Source organism: Mus caroli, unplaced genomic scaffold, assembly GCF_978045245.1.
Source record: "Mus caroli unplaced genomic scaffold, Mus_caroli_1 scaffold_18, whole genome shotgun sequence".
Taxonomy (NCBI): Eukaryota; Metazoa; Chordata; class Mammalia; order Rodentia; family Muridae; genus Mus; species Mus caroli.
In genome coordinates, this window is record NW_028227273.1 from 69,455,984 (window position 1) to 69,471,327 (window position 15,344).

At 48.1% G+C, this 15,344-nt stretch overlaps 1 protein-coding gene across 6 annotated transcripts in view; it reads right to left on the reverse strand.

Annotated features, from left to right (window-relative positions):
- Positions 1-15,128, reverse strand: part of Pkd1 (polycystin 1, transient receptor potential channel interacting) — a 49,521-nt gene extending 34,393 nt beyond the window's left edge. For all 6 annotated transcript variants that reach the window (XM_029471413.2, XM_021150070.3, XM_029471415.2 and 3 more), the window contains exon 1: positions 14,666-15,128. In XM_029471413.2, coding sequence (XP_029327273.1) covers positions 14,666-14,880 — 215 coding nt within the window. In that variant the 5' untranslated portion in view covers positions 14,881-15,128. The remainder of the gene's footprint in view (positions 1-14,665) is intronic.
- Between the last annotated feature and the right edge of the window lie 216 nt (positions 15,129-15,344).

The following is a 15,344-nucleotide window of genomic DNA, read 5'->3' on the forward strand; positions in this document are numbered from 1 at the left end:
CCCGCAAACATACACAAGCATACCAACCCCTCTGTATACACACGCAAACATACACAAGCATACCAACCCCTCTGTATACACACGCAAACATACACAAGCATACCAACCCATCTGTATACACACGCAAACATACACATGCATACCAACCCGTCTGTATACACACACAAACATACACAGGCATACCAACCCCTGTGTATACACACGCAAACATACACAGGCATACCAACCCATCTGTATACACACGCAAACATACACAAGCATACCAACCCCTCTGTATACACACACAAACATACACAGGCATACCAACACATCTGTATACACACGCAAACATACACAAGCATACCAACCCCTCTGTATACACACACAAACATACACAAGCATACCAACCCCTCTGTATACACACGCAAACATACACAAGCATACCAACCCCTCTGTATACACACACAAACATACACAGGCATACCAACACATCTGTATACACACGCAAACATACACAAGCATACCAACCCCTCTGTATACACACGCAAACATACACAAGCATACCAACCCCTCTGTATACACACGCAAACATACACAAGCATACCAACCCCTCTGTATACACACACAAACATACACAGGCATACCAACACATCTGTATACACACGCAAACATACACAAGCATACCAACCCCTCTGTATACACACGCAAACATACACAGGCATACCAACCCCTCTGTATACACACGCATACATACACAGGCATACCACATACGCATAGAAATGGGGGGAAAGGCACCCCAGACTCCAAAAAAGATGCTATGAAGGTTTGTCTAGAGGTACTGTTGAGAAGAATTAAGAATGCAGGAATAGAATGTGGGGAGATAGCTCAATCTGTAAAGGCCTTGATGGCAGAGCTGAGTTTATTCCCCAGAATGCACATAAAGAAGCCAGGTGTGGTAGTGCATATTTGTAATCCAGTACAAGGAGGTAAATTCAGGCAGATCCCTGGAACCTGCTAGTGAAACAGCCTGCCCTAATTATGCAAGCTCTAGACCAAGGAGAGACCCTGCCTCAAATCACGGTGGACAGTATTCCTTTTTTGTTTTGTTTTGTTTTTCTTTTTTTAAGAGGATCTCACTATGTGGCTCTGGTTATCCTGGAACTCACTATGTAGATCAGGCTAGCCTCAAACTCACAGAGACCCAGCACTCTTGAGTGCTGGGATTAAAGTTATAGACTACCACACCCAGCTGCTGAACAGTATTCCTCAGGAGTGACAACTGAGGTTGTTCTTTGCTCCACCCCACCCCAGAAATGTTGGGACAGGAGAGATGGCTCAGAGGTTAAGAGCACTTGCAGCTCTTGCAGAGGACTCATGTTCAGCCCCTCGACACCCACATGGTGGCTAACAACCACCTGTCACTCTAGTTTCAGGGATCCAATGACCTATTCTGTCCTCTGTGGGCATTATACACATGTGGGGCACTGAAAAACTACAGGAAAAACACTCATACATATAAAATAAAACACATCATAAAAAATAAAAAGGAGGGGGCTGGTGAGATGGCTCAGTGAGTAAGAGCACCCGACTGCTCTTCCAAAGTTCCGGAGTTCAAATCCCAGCAACCACATGGTGGCTCACAACCATCCGTAATGAGATCTGACTCCCTCTTCTGGAGTGTCTGAAGACAGCTACAGTGTACTTACATATAATAAATAAATCTTTAAAAAATAAAAATAAAAAGGAGCTGGGCGTGGTGGCACATGCCTTTAATCCTAGCACTCGGGGGTGGGGGGTGGGGCAGAGGCAGGCAGATTCCTGAGTTCGAGGCCAGCCTGGTCTACAAAGTGAGTTCAAGGACAACCAGAGCTATACAGAGAAACCCTGTCTCGAAAAACCAACCAAACAAACAAACAAACAAGACTGGAGAGACAACTCAGCAGTTAGAAAACTTGCTGCTCTTCCAGAGAACCCATACTTGGTTCCCAGCACCCACACTGGGCAGTCCAAGGGGACCCAGTGTCCAGTGAGGCTCTTGGGACAGGAGACCCTGACTCAGAGGACAACTCTGACTTGCTAGGACTGCACTCCACTCCATTCTCCAGTTCACGTGACCCACATTCCCCACAAGACCATGCTTAGTTTTCTGATGGTGACGACTCCCATCAAGACCATGCTTCTTGCCGGGCAGTGGTGGCGCACGCCTTTAGTCCCAGCACTCGGGAGACAGAGGCAGGTGGATTTCTGAGTTCGAGGCCAGCCTGGTCTACAAAGTGAATTCCAGGACAGCCAGGGCTATACAGAGAAACCCTGTCTCAAACCCACCCCCACCCCCCTGAAAAACAAACAAACAAAAAAAGACCATGCTTCTTGCAAAGGATGTCCTTCATTCCATTCCAGAATTGAAGAGAAAAAAACCTAAGAGGAAGCATCTTGCCAGGAACTGGCACAACCTTTAATCCCGTAATTTGAAGGGCAGAGGCAGACAGATCTCCCAGTTGGGGGCCAGCCCAGTCTACACAGTGAGTTCTAGGACAGCCAGAGCTATGAAGGAAGATCCTGTTTCAAAACTAACATCAACAACAACAAAGAATAAGCAGAGCTCAATCTCTAATTCATAGGATGTGAACCATCCAAGACGCTGTCTTTAGCCACGCACATGTGACAGCTTGTGTACTGGCTGCTCCACTGTCATCTGTCACCCTAGAAGAGGAAAAACGTCACACATCCTGTAGAAGCACTCAAGGCACCTGTATAAAGATCAGTAAGAACCATCGCAATGAACTGATTGTAGACACAGGAAAGACTGAACTCGCTGCCATGACATGACCACGTCTTCCTGGCCTGGCCTCCATCCCCAACTAATCTCCCAGACACCACCCTGGCCCTTTGCTAATTCTCATCTCACCTCCACTATCCAAGCTCCTACATGTGAGGCAATGGTCATACCAGGGGAACTATCAGTTAGACCTAAGCAAGGACTTTCCAGTGGCTAGTGATGACAACAACAGAAAAAACCTGAACTTGTTAGAAGAAACCAGGATGTAGACTGAGAAAAGGCTGGTGAGGTAGGACTAGAGACCAACATAGGCAGGCTCATACTTTTGTCCCTAACATGGAGGCTTTCTAGCCCAGCCTTCAAGATTAGAGGACGAAGAGGAAGGAAGTGAGGAATTATCTCCAAATTTCATTTTCTTAGAAAGCCACCCTGAGTGTTGGTTGCTAGGGTCACCTAAGAAACCAGGTGATGCGCATCAGCGTCAGGGTACTGGGGACCCCTCGTTATTATCTAAGAACACTTCAATTCCTCATCCAACCAGGTACTCCACTGAAGCCCCTTCCCAAGAGGCTGCTTTGTAGTACTGGTCCCCAGATCTCATCTGGACTTGGGTTATTAACTAGAAAAGAAATGGGGCCACTGGGAACCTACTCAGCTAAGCTCCCCAAACCCACAGTAGTAAACAAGACAGCTTAGACACAACTCTGACTCATATCTCGGGGTTAGAGAGCAGCACCAACAGACATGGTGGTATGAAGGGATGTGAGGACAGTGGAGAGACACACGAGGTCCCTGTCCAAAGACCCTGAACAGAAATTTTCCATGTCCCCATCTGTTGTTGCCATTACTGTTCTGAGAATATGGCCAAACCTGACTAGCCCCATCTTTGAAGGCCTGAATTCCTGCCAGATGATGTCACTGTAGTCTGATGTCCAGGAACCATATTTGGATTCTCTGTAAGGATCTGGGATAAAACAAAGCCAGGCATAAGGTATCCTGGCAGAAGGCACACAGAAGTAGGGGGCAGCACCACAGGCCCTTTACCTGCCATGAGGAGGTAGCCAGTAGCCTAGCTAGAACACTGTAAGCGGGCTACACAGAGAAGCCCTGTCTCAAAAAACAAAACAAAACCAAACAAAACAGAAAAGACCTAACCCAGGAACTTACAGAAGACACAATAGTCAAAGCTAGAGGGAAGCTGAACTGGGACTCACACACACTGGGGCAACAGGCAAATGTCCATACTATCTCCTCATATGGCAGGTCATCATACTGCTTTCATTCCCAGGAAAGACAGAACTTCAATCTCCACATAGATGTGGAGTGTTTCCAGCTTGGGCTGTCTGCTGCCCCTCTCCTGGTCCACAAAGGGTGACTATGTTGGAAATGGTGAATAAAGACCTTCCATACTCCATACATGTGAGCACCCTGCCTTCCAGATCAGACCCTCTGGTGGGGCTAGATCCCAATACTGCCACCTCTGTGGGGCTACCTGACTCGATGACTTCAGGGGCTGGAGAGATGGCTCAACAGTTAAAAGCACTGACTACTCTTCCAGAGGTCCTGAGTTCAAATCCCAGCAACCACATGGTGGCTCACAACCATCTGTAATGAGATCAGATGCCCCTTCTGGTGTGTCTGAAGACAGCTACAGTGTACTTACATATAATAAATAAATAAATCTTTAAAAAAATTATTAAGCCAGGTGTGGTGGCGCACGTCTTTAATCTCAGCACTTGGGAGGCAGAGGCAGGCAGATTTCTGAGTTCGAGGGCCAGCCTGGTCTACAAAGGGAGTTCCAGGACAGCCAGGGATATACAGAGAAACCCTGTCTCGAAAAACCAAAAACAACAAAAATAAAAATAAATAAATTAATTAATAAATTATTTTGTTTTAAAGAGGGATTCAGCTTCCCAAGCATATCTGTGGGCTCTCCTACCCCATTAGACATCTTGTTTCTGACTCTCAATTTTCCTCTAATAAAGAGGAACAGGGTGCTCCCTGGGTCTTCACACATAGGCTACACAAGTTGGGGTGACACTGTGAGACAGGGAAAGCAGGCACTCTCAGGGCAAATCTTTGAGACAAGGATAATAAGAATATAAAGGCAAGTGTATAGGTCTATGCAAAGGCGGAGAGCAAGGAGGGTAACTGTAAATGCTGCAAGCCCTGACTAAGATGGGCCAGTTGTTAGGACCAACCCTTTTCCAGAGCTGCAATAGGAGGCTCTCAACAGGCTGCCCACAAGCTACAGCCCAGACCAAGAGCTAAGCAACCTTGGTTTTTTTCCTCAGCGGTGGGGAGTGGCCTAGGTGCCCGCTCCTTAGTCAAGATGTGGGGGGTAGGAGGGTGTAAGGGCCAGCTGGAGCCCCAAAGGAAACATCTGCACATTCCAGACACATGTGGTCAGCAGGAGGGTGAGTGCCAGCCACCCCCCACCAGCCCATTGCTGGCCGCCATGCTGGAAACAGGGCTCAGGGGGAACAATTCTGAGGGGCCATTTGTGGATGTTATGTAACCCATCCCACAGGAGCCAGCTGCCTCCTCCCTCTGGCAGGCTAGGCCAGCAGAGTAAGGAAAAAGCCCCCAGTCCACCCCCCCGACCCCCGAGGCCAGCTTCATCTTCTCCCTGGGAGAACAAAGTCCCTTCAATCAGCAAGGATGATCCCCCACAAATATTTCCAACCAGAGATAGGACAGAAGGAAATGGAAACCACCATGTGGGCACAGTCTTAGGTCTCAGAGGCCGAGGAACAGAGCCCCTAGGCTGGCCTCACTCTGGGTGCCTTTCAGCACTAATGGGCCTTTTGTAGCCTAGCAGCAGAGCCAGTTAAGTGTAATATCCTCACTCTGTTTTTGTTCTCTTTGCTTTTTGTTCCCTTCTATTTATGGCAAGCAAGGCTGGCTTCCAGGGCCGGAAATGATGTTTAAATTAATGAATTCAAGTTTAAGAGAGCGAGCTGGGGGGGGGGGGCAGCCTAGCACAGTGGCATCAGTATGGATGGGGTAGTCTCTGGATTATACCAATTGTTAATCCAGGGAGAAGGGTCAGAGAGGCCAGCCATGCCTCCCATCACCCTGCATGCATCTTGAGGCCCATCTCTCTCCTGGCTCCAAACCAGGACTCTGCACACACACAGTAAGGAGCTCAGAAAGGACACCAGTATTCAGGCAGTGGAGATGTCCATGTTAAGAGGCCCTCAACCAGGCTACAGGACCTCAAAGTTCCAGGGCACGGAGATAGAATAAGCCCCACATTGTTACAAGATGTTCTGTAGGGTCTTTTTGTCCTTACAGAACTCTTTGTCATAGTCCTGAGTACTCCCACAACTAAACTATCACCAGTATGAGATGCCAGGGGTGACATTACCTGACTAGGATTTTCTTGGGACCTATATAGGCAAGAGTGGTAATCAAAGACTCAGACCCCAAAACCAGAAGAAATATGACAGGCAGTGGGTCCTCCTAATATTGAGAGAACAGCCCAGTCTAGCCTAAGAAATGGCTGTTCCAAGAGTTGTCCACTGTCCCCATGTTAATAAGACCAGTTAGGGGTGGAAGGCTCACTCACCTTCACATGAATGGGGGATGGAGGCCACTCAATCAGACCACAAGGAAAAGAACCAGCACTAGAGACACTTGCCTCCCTCCAGACCACATCCTGATGTCTATGTACACAATGCCAGGACCATATGTGGCTGCTAATGTTCCATTACACTCAGCAAAGGCAGGAGCTGCTCCAACCTTGATTCCATGGTTCAAAGAGCCTGCCTCTTCCTTCACACTACCTGACATGTCTAACAACAACCAGTAGATTTAAGTTCTTGAAAGAGTGTCAACAGGCAGATGGGACTCAATTGCTGCCCTGGTTTCCTAAGGCCCTGTGGTGTCCTGTAATGGTGTCCTGTCCTCAGTGCAGCTGTAGTCACATCTCAACTATTTGGGAAGCAGACATGGACAGCAGCAAGAACCAGCTCAATACCCAGGCAATGAGCAGCACGAAGGCTTAGGCCCCTTGAGTCCTCTCTACTCCTAAGCTGCAAGGTGGCCCCTTACAGTAAGGATTATTACTGTAATCCTTACCCTAAAGGCTGCAACCAGGAGACACTGCCAGAGGAACAAAGCTCTTCCCAAGGTAGTCCCACAGGATCCAACCTGCCTTTCTAGCACTAGGGATACCACATTTTGCTAGGATCCAACCTATAGGAGTGCCACGGAGAAGGACTGCCTACATTGACCCCTAAGTACACCACTTTCCTTGGCAATTAGTGCCTGGGCATCACAAGGCCTCTTTATGAAGAAGACTTCTGCCAAGCTAGAAAGAACGAGGTGTTCCGAGAAAAAGACATGAGCTGCATTTTCCAGCTGTATCTCGTCCTTCAGAGAGATTGCTCACGCCCTGTGGTGCTCACACCAGGCCAGCTGGAGCCACACAGACAGCTGAGGCAGGCCAGGCCTAAGCATGGAACCCAAACAGCCAACACCCCAGAAGGCAGCAGGAGAAGCAGAGTGTTTTCATTCCAAAGCACTAGGCGGGCCGCTGTCTGGGCTCCTGCTGCTGATGTTGGCCACCACAATGTTCCGGAAAGGAAAATGTGTCTCCATCCAAAATGGCTTCCTCAGCTGAAACCCAATCCCAGCCAGGGTTTCCCTCAGGACCCAGGGTCACTATGCCCCCCTCCCTCTCAGCAGAAACCTTGGGACAGAAAATAAAGGAGGCAGCAGAATGGGCCCGTATGCTCTAGGAAAGTTCAGGGAGGTTCAAGCATAACTCAATGAGAGTCACAAAATGGGAGCCAGAGAAGGCAGAAAAAGGCTACACAGGGAGCCCATGTGGAGACATTCTGTTTGCCCACTGTTGATGGAAAAAACAGAATGCTATTAGAGAACCCAAAAGAGGAAGCCTAGCATAGTGGCCCATGTATTGGGATACCAAGCAGGAAAACTGATGCCCAAGTTCAAGGCCAGACAGGGATATTTACCGAGACTCTACTTCAAAACAGAAACAAAAAACAGAAAGGGAAAATGGAGGTTTACACACATTTTGGTTTTCCTGAAACCTCCCAAGGTTCACTGGCATATAGAGTAGAATGCAGGGCAAATCAAAGAATAAGGTGAACTGAGACAGCAGACGCCACAGTGTGCTATCTCAACACAGCCTTACTGCTTCATACGTGCCCTCCAGGACATGAAAAGACAACATGGAAGCTAAGATTAATAAGAGGAAAACTAAGTATATTGATTTTCCACTGTGATCGCAGCACCAGTGAGACAGAAACAGAAATGATGCCAAGTTAGAAGCCAGCCTACTCTATATATTAAGCTCAGGCCAGCCAGAGATACAGAATGAGACAGTAAGACCCTTTCTCTCTCTCTCTCTCTCTCTCTCTCTCTCTCTCTCTCTCTCTCACACACACACACACACACACACACACACACACACACACAAAAAAACAAAAAAAAAAACAGAAAAATAAAGGCAAGGATGGGCACTGTCACTCCCATGTGCAGTGTCAGCAGCAGCACAAGGGAAGTAAAGGCAGAAGGATAGGAAACTCAAGGTCTATCTTCAGTACATAATAAGTTTGAGGCCAACATGAGACCCTGTCTCAAAAAAAAAAAAAAAAAAAAACTAAAAAAAAATTGGGGGCTGCAGAAGTGGCTAGGAGCTCAAAGCTGTGCTGCCTTCCAAAGATCCTAAATTCAGTTTCTAGCACCCATGTTGTCCAGCTCCAGGAGATATGGCACCCTCCTATTGAGGTACTTGCACATATGTTGCAGTCACACAAGCACACCAAAGATACACATGAATAAAAATAAAATCTAGGGGGCTGGTGAGATGGCTCAGCAGTTAAGAGTGCCGACTGCTCTTCCAAAGGTCCTGAGTTCAAATCCCAGCAACCACATGGTGGCTCACAACCACCCATAACAAAAATCTGATGCCCTCTTCTGGAGTGTCTGAAGACAGCTATAGTGTAATACACATATAATAAATAAATAAATCTTTAAAAAAATAAAATCTAGAGTTGGGCATGATGGCACACACCTTTAGTCCCAGCACTCAGGAGGGGAGAAGCAGGTGAATTTCTAAGTTCAAGGCAAGCCTAGTCTACAGAGCGAGTTCTAGGATAGTCAGGGCTACACAGAGAAACCCTATATTGAAAACCAATAAATAAAATATAAAAATTAAAGTAAAATAATACTTTAAAGCAAATATAAATTTAAAAAACTAAACAAAGAAGCTGGGTATAGTGGCTTGTACTTGTAAGCTCAGCTTCAGGAAGCTGAGATGGTTCATGGGCCAGAAAGGGCTACAAGGTGAGATCATGCCTCAAAAAACAAAACTAAAAATTAGAGGGGGTCCAGCATACTTGGTACATGCCTATAGTCCCAATACTGGCTAAGGCAAGAGGATTTCTTGTGCCTGTTCAATATCAGCCTGGGCAATGGAGCAAGAACCCCGTCACACACACACACACACACACACACCACCATCACACATGCTCCACACCACCCATAGACGTGAGAGGGTACTGGGCTAGGAGTAGGTCTCATAAATCCTCCCAATGCTAAAGGCATCTTATCTTTGAGGTCAAACTTCTGGTGTCCCTGACCTGGACACTGAGGTATGAGTAGGAGTTTGCCTGCTCACACTGGTCTATGTTTTTCTTTCTGTACAGCACCTGGCCTGAGCACACATCCCACATTCAGGCTCTCTGCTTTGTCTGCAATGCAGCAGGATGCTCTTCAGGTACATTTCCTGTTGGCTGGCTGGTATGTACGGACAAGGGGACCTACCTAAACAGCTGTACTGTTAGTGTGCCAGTGCCTGAACTTGTCCATGCATCACAATCCCTCACCTCGGAGGCCCCCCAACTCACCCTTAATACCCCTTAAGGTATTTATTTATAGGCAAGGAAATTAAGACTTGAGGCTGATTGGTTGAGCCAAAGTCACATGGAAGTGCAAGGTTTGGGACATAAACCTAAGTCTGACGACAGGTTCCCGTGCTTTCCTCCAGACAGAGAACCGCGGCAGGGAGCAGAGCAAGCTTAGGAGCCCAAGGGAACACATAGCACACAGCAAACCTGCAAGAAGCCTGGCATAGTGGTGCACATCTTTAATCCCAGTACTCAAGAGGTGAGGCAGGTGGATCTCTATCAGCTCAAGGTCAGCCTGATCTACATAGTGGGTTCCAGGACAGCCAGGGCTACATAGTAAGATCCTATCTCTGGGGAGTGGCAGGGGTGGTGGGGAGAAGAAAAAGAAACTAACTAACTAGGGACAAAGTACCTCAACAATCTATCCCATCCCCTGAGTGAGTTCCAGGGCCCACAAGAGAAGGCACTGTCACCTCTACTCCTTGCCATCTATTAACCATCCTGAGTGCAGTCTTGGGGGTCAGCTGCAAAACTTTCTGACCACATTACTTCTTTGTGACACACCAGTCTATGACTCTAAAAACTACCTCAACACCTGGGAGTCTTAGTTTCAAAGTCAATATAAGAACTAAGAGACTCCAAACCACAACCCCACAGAAAGACACCACTGGCAGAAAGGACACCAAAGCCCAGCACAAGCCTCTGAGAAAGCAGACAAGGCAGAGTGTGTCTCCTGGATAATCTCCTCAGACTTGTTCTCCTACCTCTCAGATTGGGAGGAGGGGGTTCTCCTTGCATGAACCAAGCTGGATCCAATTTGTAGCAACCATCTTGCCTCTGCCTTCAAGTGTTGGGATGATAGGGATGTACCATACCTGATCTCCCGATGACCAAAATCCATTTTTGTATATACTTATTACTTGGTATAATTAAAGCTTATTTTCATCAACAACAAAATTCAGGAAAAAATTGCATACTATAAAGTTCACATTTCAAACTTGTCAATTTGATGATTTTTAGTGTCTTCCTTCACAAGCCTGGGTAATCATCAACACTAATTTCATGTTTTCATCATTCCACAAAGAAGCCCAACGGTTCTTGACTACTACCCTCGACACACTATTAATCTTTTTCTGTCTCAATAGATTTACCTATTCTTAACTTTTCTTAGGGTTATTTTTAAAAAAGACTTATTTATTTTATGTATATGAGTACACTGTAGCTGTCTTCAGACACACCAGACAAGGGCATGGGATCCCATTTCAGATGGTTGTGAGCCACCATGTGGTTGCTGGGAATTGAACTCAGGACCTCTGGAAGAGCAGTCAGTGCTCTTAACTGCTGAGCCATCTCTCCAGCCCTCTTAGGGGTTTTTTAATGCTTTGAGGGTTTTGGATTTTATTTTTTAAAAAACAATATTTCTGTGTATGGCCTAGGCTGATCTCAAATCCAAAATCCTCCTGCCTCAATCTCCCTCAGTGTTGAGATTACAAGTATAAACCATCATACCTACTTATTCCGTTCCCTACTATTTTTTTGTTTTTTTTGTTTTTTTTTTTTTTTTTTTTTTTTGGTTTTTCGAGACAGGGTTTCTCTGTGTAGCCCTGGCTGTCCTGGAACTCACTCTGTAGACCAGGCTGGCCTCGAACTCAGAAATCCGCCTGCCTCTGCCTCCCGAGTGCTGGGATTAAAGGCGTGCGCCACCACGCCCGGCTTATTTTTTTGTTTTGTTTTGTTTTTTGAGACAGGGTCTCTGTACACTGCTCTAGCTGTGTCCTGGAACTATGTTGACCAGGCTGGCCTCAAACTCAAAATCTAAAAATGTATAGTACCTGTCACCAGAAATGATATCTAAAACAACAATGTCTGAAGCCAAAAATAAGTTTATACCTAGTGTCAGGTGAATATCCCAGAGATCTTTCTTCAACAATAGAATGTCCTGCCTTGTAGTGACTAGCCAGAGAGGTCCCAGAGACCTTGAAAGAGGTGTGACCCACCACAACAGAGCTGGAGACACAGAGGACAGAGACATGCAAGAAGCCAAAAACTCACAGCTCAGTCAGTCAGAAACTGGATACGGGAGTTAGTTTTTTCCAAAGTCAAAAGTAGAAAAAGAGGACTGGAAAAAGTGTAGCCATCAGCTAGATTCAGGCCATCAACTAACTGTACTAGGTAGACCTAATTCAGCCCCTAAGTTAAACTACCAAAAATCCAGCGTCAGGCCTGATAGTACATATCTGTAATTCTAGCACTAGGAAGACTGAGGCAGGGGCTGGTGAGATGGCTCAGTGGGTAAGAGCACCCGACTGCTCTTCCGAAGGTCCAGAGTTCAAATCCCAGCAACCACATGGTGGCTCACAACCATCTGTAACGAGATCTGGCGCCCTCTTCTGGAGTGTCTGAAGACAGCTACAGTGTACTTACATATAATAAATAAATAAATCTTAAAAAAAAAAAAAGAAAATTTAAAAAAAAAAAAGGGAAGACTGAGGCAGGAGGATCAAATATTTGAGGGTTCAAGGCCAATCTGTACTACATGTCTATCTGTCTCAAAAAATATAGAAACAAATAAACAAAAAACAAACAAAAAAACCCCACCCCAAACAGTTGGGCATGGTGGCACACACCTTTAGTACCAGCACTTGACAGGCAGAAGCAGTCAGATCAGTGAGTTTGAGGTCAGCGTCACAAAAATGTACACAGTGGACATCCACTAAACCTAAGGAAGTGTTTCCTAGTTTAGATGTGTTTTCAGTGTTGTAATAGATAAATGAATAAGATGCTGGTCTTTGGCTCAAAATATAAGACAGGAATGACAGGCAAGAAGGGTGAGGTTCATTATTCTGTTCTGCATACTTTCCACAATAGCAAGGCTTTAAATGATCCACAGTAAAGCTCAGAGTCAGTCAAGTAGCAGCACCCTTCCAGTAATGTCACCTTTCTTACACAGCAGCATGGTTTTAAGCCAAGAAATGCTTGCTAGGAAGCTATGTTCTCAGAAGACCAGCTGTCCTGCTACCAGACACAGCTGTTCTGCCAAAGAGCCACACACATACGGAGAGGTCTGATGATCAGAAAGAGGGCAATGTTCCTTGGGCACCTAAACACTAGCCTAAGGCTGCTGTCTGTGTCCTTGGTCCTCAGAGAAAACCATCGATCTGATCTGCAGTAGTCTACAGAATGGACAACCTACTGGACACAAACTGACCTTGAGAAGCAGTAGGGGAACTCAACACCTGCCCCTGAGGCCCCAGCTGGTTAAGTCTCTTAGAAGCAGTGTTGGAGGTAGAAATAAAAATGTGAATTCTTTACCCATCTGTCCACACATGAGGTCTATCAAATGTCTCTTCCCACAAATGTGAGGGGCTAATATCTTGAGAACTGTATGAAGTCAGTCAAGCTATTAGCTCTCAGAAAACCCCTTGTACCAAAACCCAGGGCAACAGCTCAAGCTTCACTGCTGAGCAGAGCCCACAGACTTGTAGGCTCTCATCTTTCATTCCCTAGACAGCTCCTGGGAGGTCAGCAGAGGGTGAAGAAGGAGCCAACAGGAGCTGGACTTGACTCCTACAGATACCAGGTAGCAGAGAGAAAGACGTGCCCTCATTCATAGCATCCATAAATCTGGATCAGATGCAATTCTGTGGATCCTATTAAATAGCAAAAGGGGATCCATCTCCAGAGACAGCTGCACCACAAATGTTACAGTGGTCAAGGAACACAATCATAGGCTGGGTGAACCCAAATCTCAGCTCCGTACTAGGGTGAAGTCACCAAGCCCATTATAAAAACCAGTGAAAGGGACCATTTCTACTTTAACAAGTTCCTGAGGCGATTGCAGCAAGAACTACTTAGGCTGAAGTGCCAGGAAGAGGTTGGAATCAGCCAGGCAGTGGTGGTGCACACCTTTAATCCCAGCCCTCGGGAGGCAAAGGCAGGCGGATTTCTGAGTTCGAGGCCAGCCTAGTCTACAAAGTGAGTTCCAGGACAGCCAGGGCTATACAGAGAAACCCTGTCTCAAAAACAAAAAACAAAACAAAACAAAAAACGGTTGGAATCAGTAAGACAAATGCCTGCAGTCTGCAATCTTGTCCTTTTAACATTTTTGATCCAACCCTGGTTGCCAACACTGCAAAGGTCCAAACCTCACGCTATGGATGTCTAGGCTGTGATACCTTGAAAATATATCGCATCTCCAACCTTCTTTCCTCACCTGTAAAACAGAGCTCTGGCTCTACCACCCGCCAGAGAACTGAACTAAGTATTAAGTGTGATAATCTATAAAAAGACTAGTTAAGCTTGGTTCAAGATGTGGATCTCTCAGTGAGATTTGCCTGTTACTTTCAGAAGGCAAAACTGCCGAAATGGCAAATGTTTTAACCCCTCCTGGCAATTTCCCCTCCCTAAGTACCACCAGAGGCCCACACCCATCACACCCTCTACTCCCTAACACTTCTCCAGCAGTCACTATGTGTGGCCAACTACAGGCCAGGCCGCTGGACCCACCTTTTGTCCCTTAAACATAGTCAATTCTTACACATCCATAAAATTCTTGTCGAGACTCTTCCCCTAGAACCAGCTCTGAGCCCCAACAGAAATCTCCAACCCCAGGATGCACCTCAATTAGTCTAATTAACGTTTATTCCGCAACCTCCTACCACGCCCCACGCACTGTAGTAGCTCCTGTTTGAGGAGCCCCGCAGCGTGAAACGTCAGTCTTCGTAGGAACTGGGATTTTTGGCTACTCTTCTGGGTCACCCCGGCTGAGGTCCAAGGTTTTCCTTATTTAGTCGGGCCGACGTCCCTGCTGGAGCCTCGCCCTGGGAGCGGCCAGGCCCCGCTGCGTCTTGCGGCCCGAGCTCAGGACCGCGCCCACGCTCTGCGGCCGACAGCCCGGCAAAGCTCCAGAAGGGCTCTATCTACCTCAACCCTGCTCCCGCCGGACCCAGTCATGATGCTCTAGCCAGGCCGCCCGCCGCCATGGCAACCGCCTGCCCGCCTGCACTGCCTCGGCGCAGCTACTCACAGCGCGGTGGCGTCACCCGGGATGCGCAGACTCGGCCCTAGCGTCTGCAGCCAGCGGCCCGAGCAATTGACGCGGCAGGCGGCGTCGGGAGCAGGGCCGCAAAAGCAGGGGAGCGGGCAAGGCGCGCAGCCGCGCCCAGGGTCTCCGGCCAGCGCTCCGAGCCACAGGCCCAGGCCTAGGGCCAGCGCCAGGAGAGCAGGCGCGCCGGGCGGCATCGTCAGCGCAGCCCGCGCATGGCCCCGGTTCCCCGAGGCCCCTTGCGCCGGCAGCCGCAGTTCAGGAGGGGCCCGCGGACCTCATGGTGCGGGCCGGGGCTGGATGCCGCGGCGGCCGTGGCCCGTCTGCGGTACGACAGCTGCTCAGCGCTCTGGGGCAGGCCGCACCTCAGGGCCTTGGCCGCCTGCTCGCGCATTCGCGCTGCACTGCAGACCCAGCGCCAGCTCCTCCTCCCCCACCTCCGGCGCGGGGCGGGGCGCCCTCAGACTCCGCCCCTGCGATTCCAAGTTGGCTGTAGGTGGGACTGAATGAAGAGAAGGCCTTCACAGGCTCCGCCCTCTTCACTGCAGATCCTGCAGTAGGCGGGGCCTGAAGGAAGGGCGCCCGCAGAGGCTCCGCCCAGTGAGCGAGAGCCTTGGTGGGCGGGGTCTCACGGGCGGGGAGTCTTCCGGAGGCCCCGCCT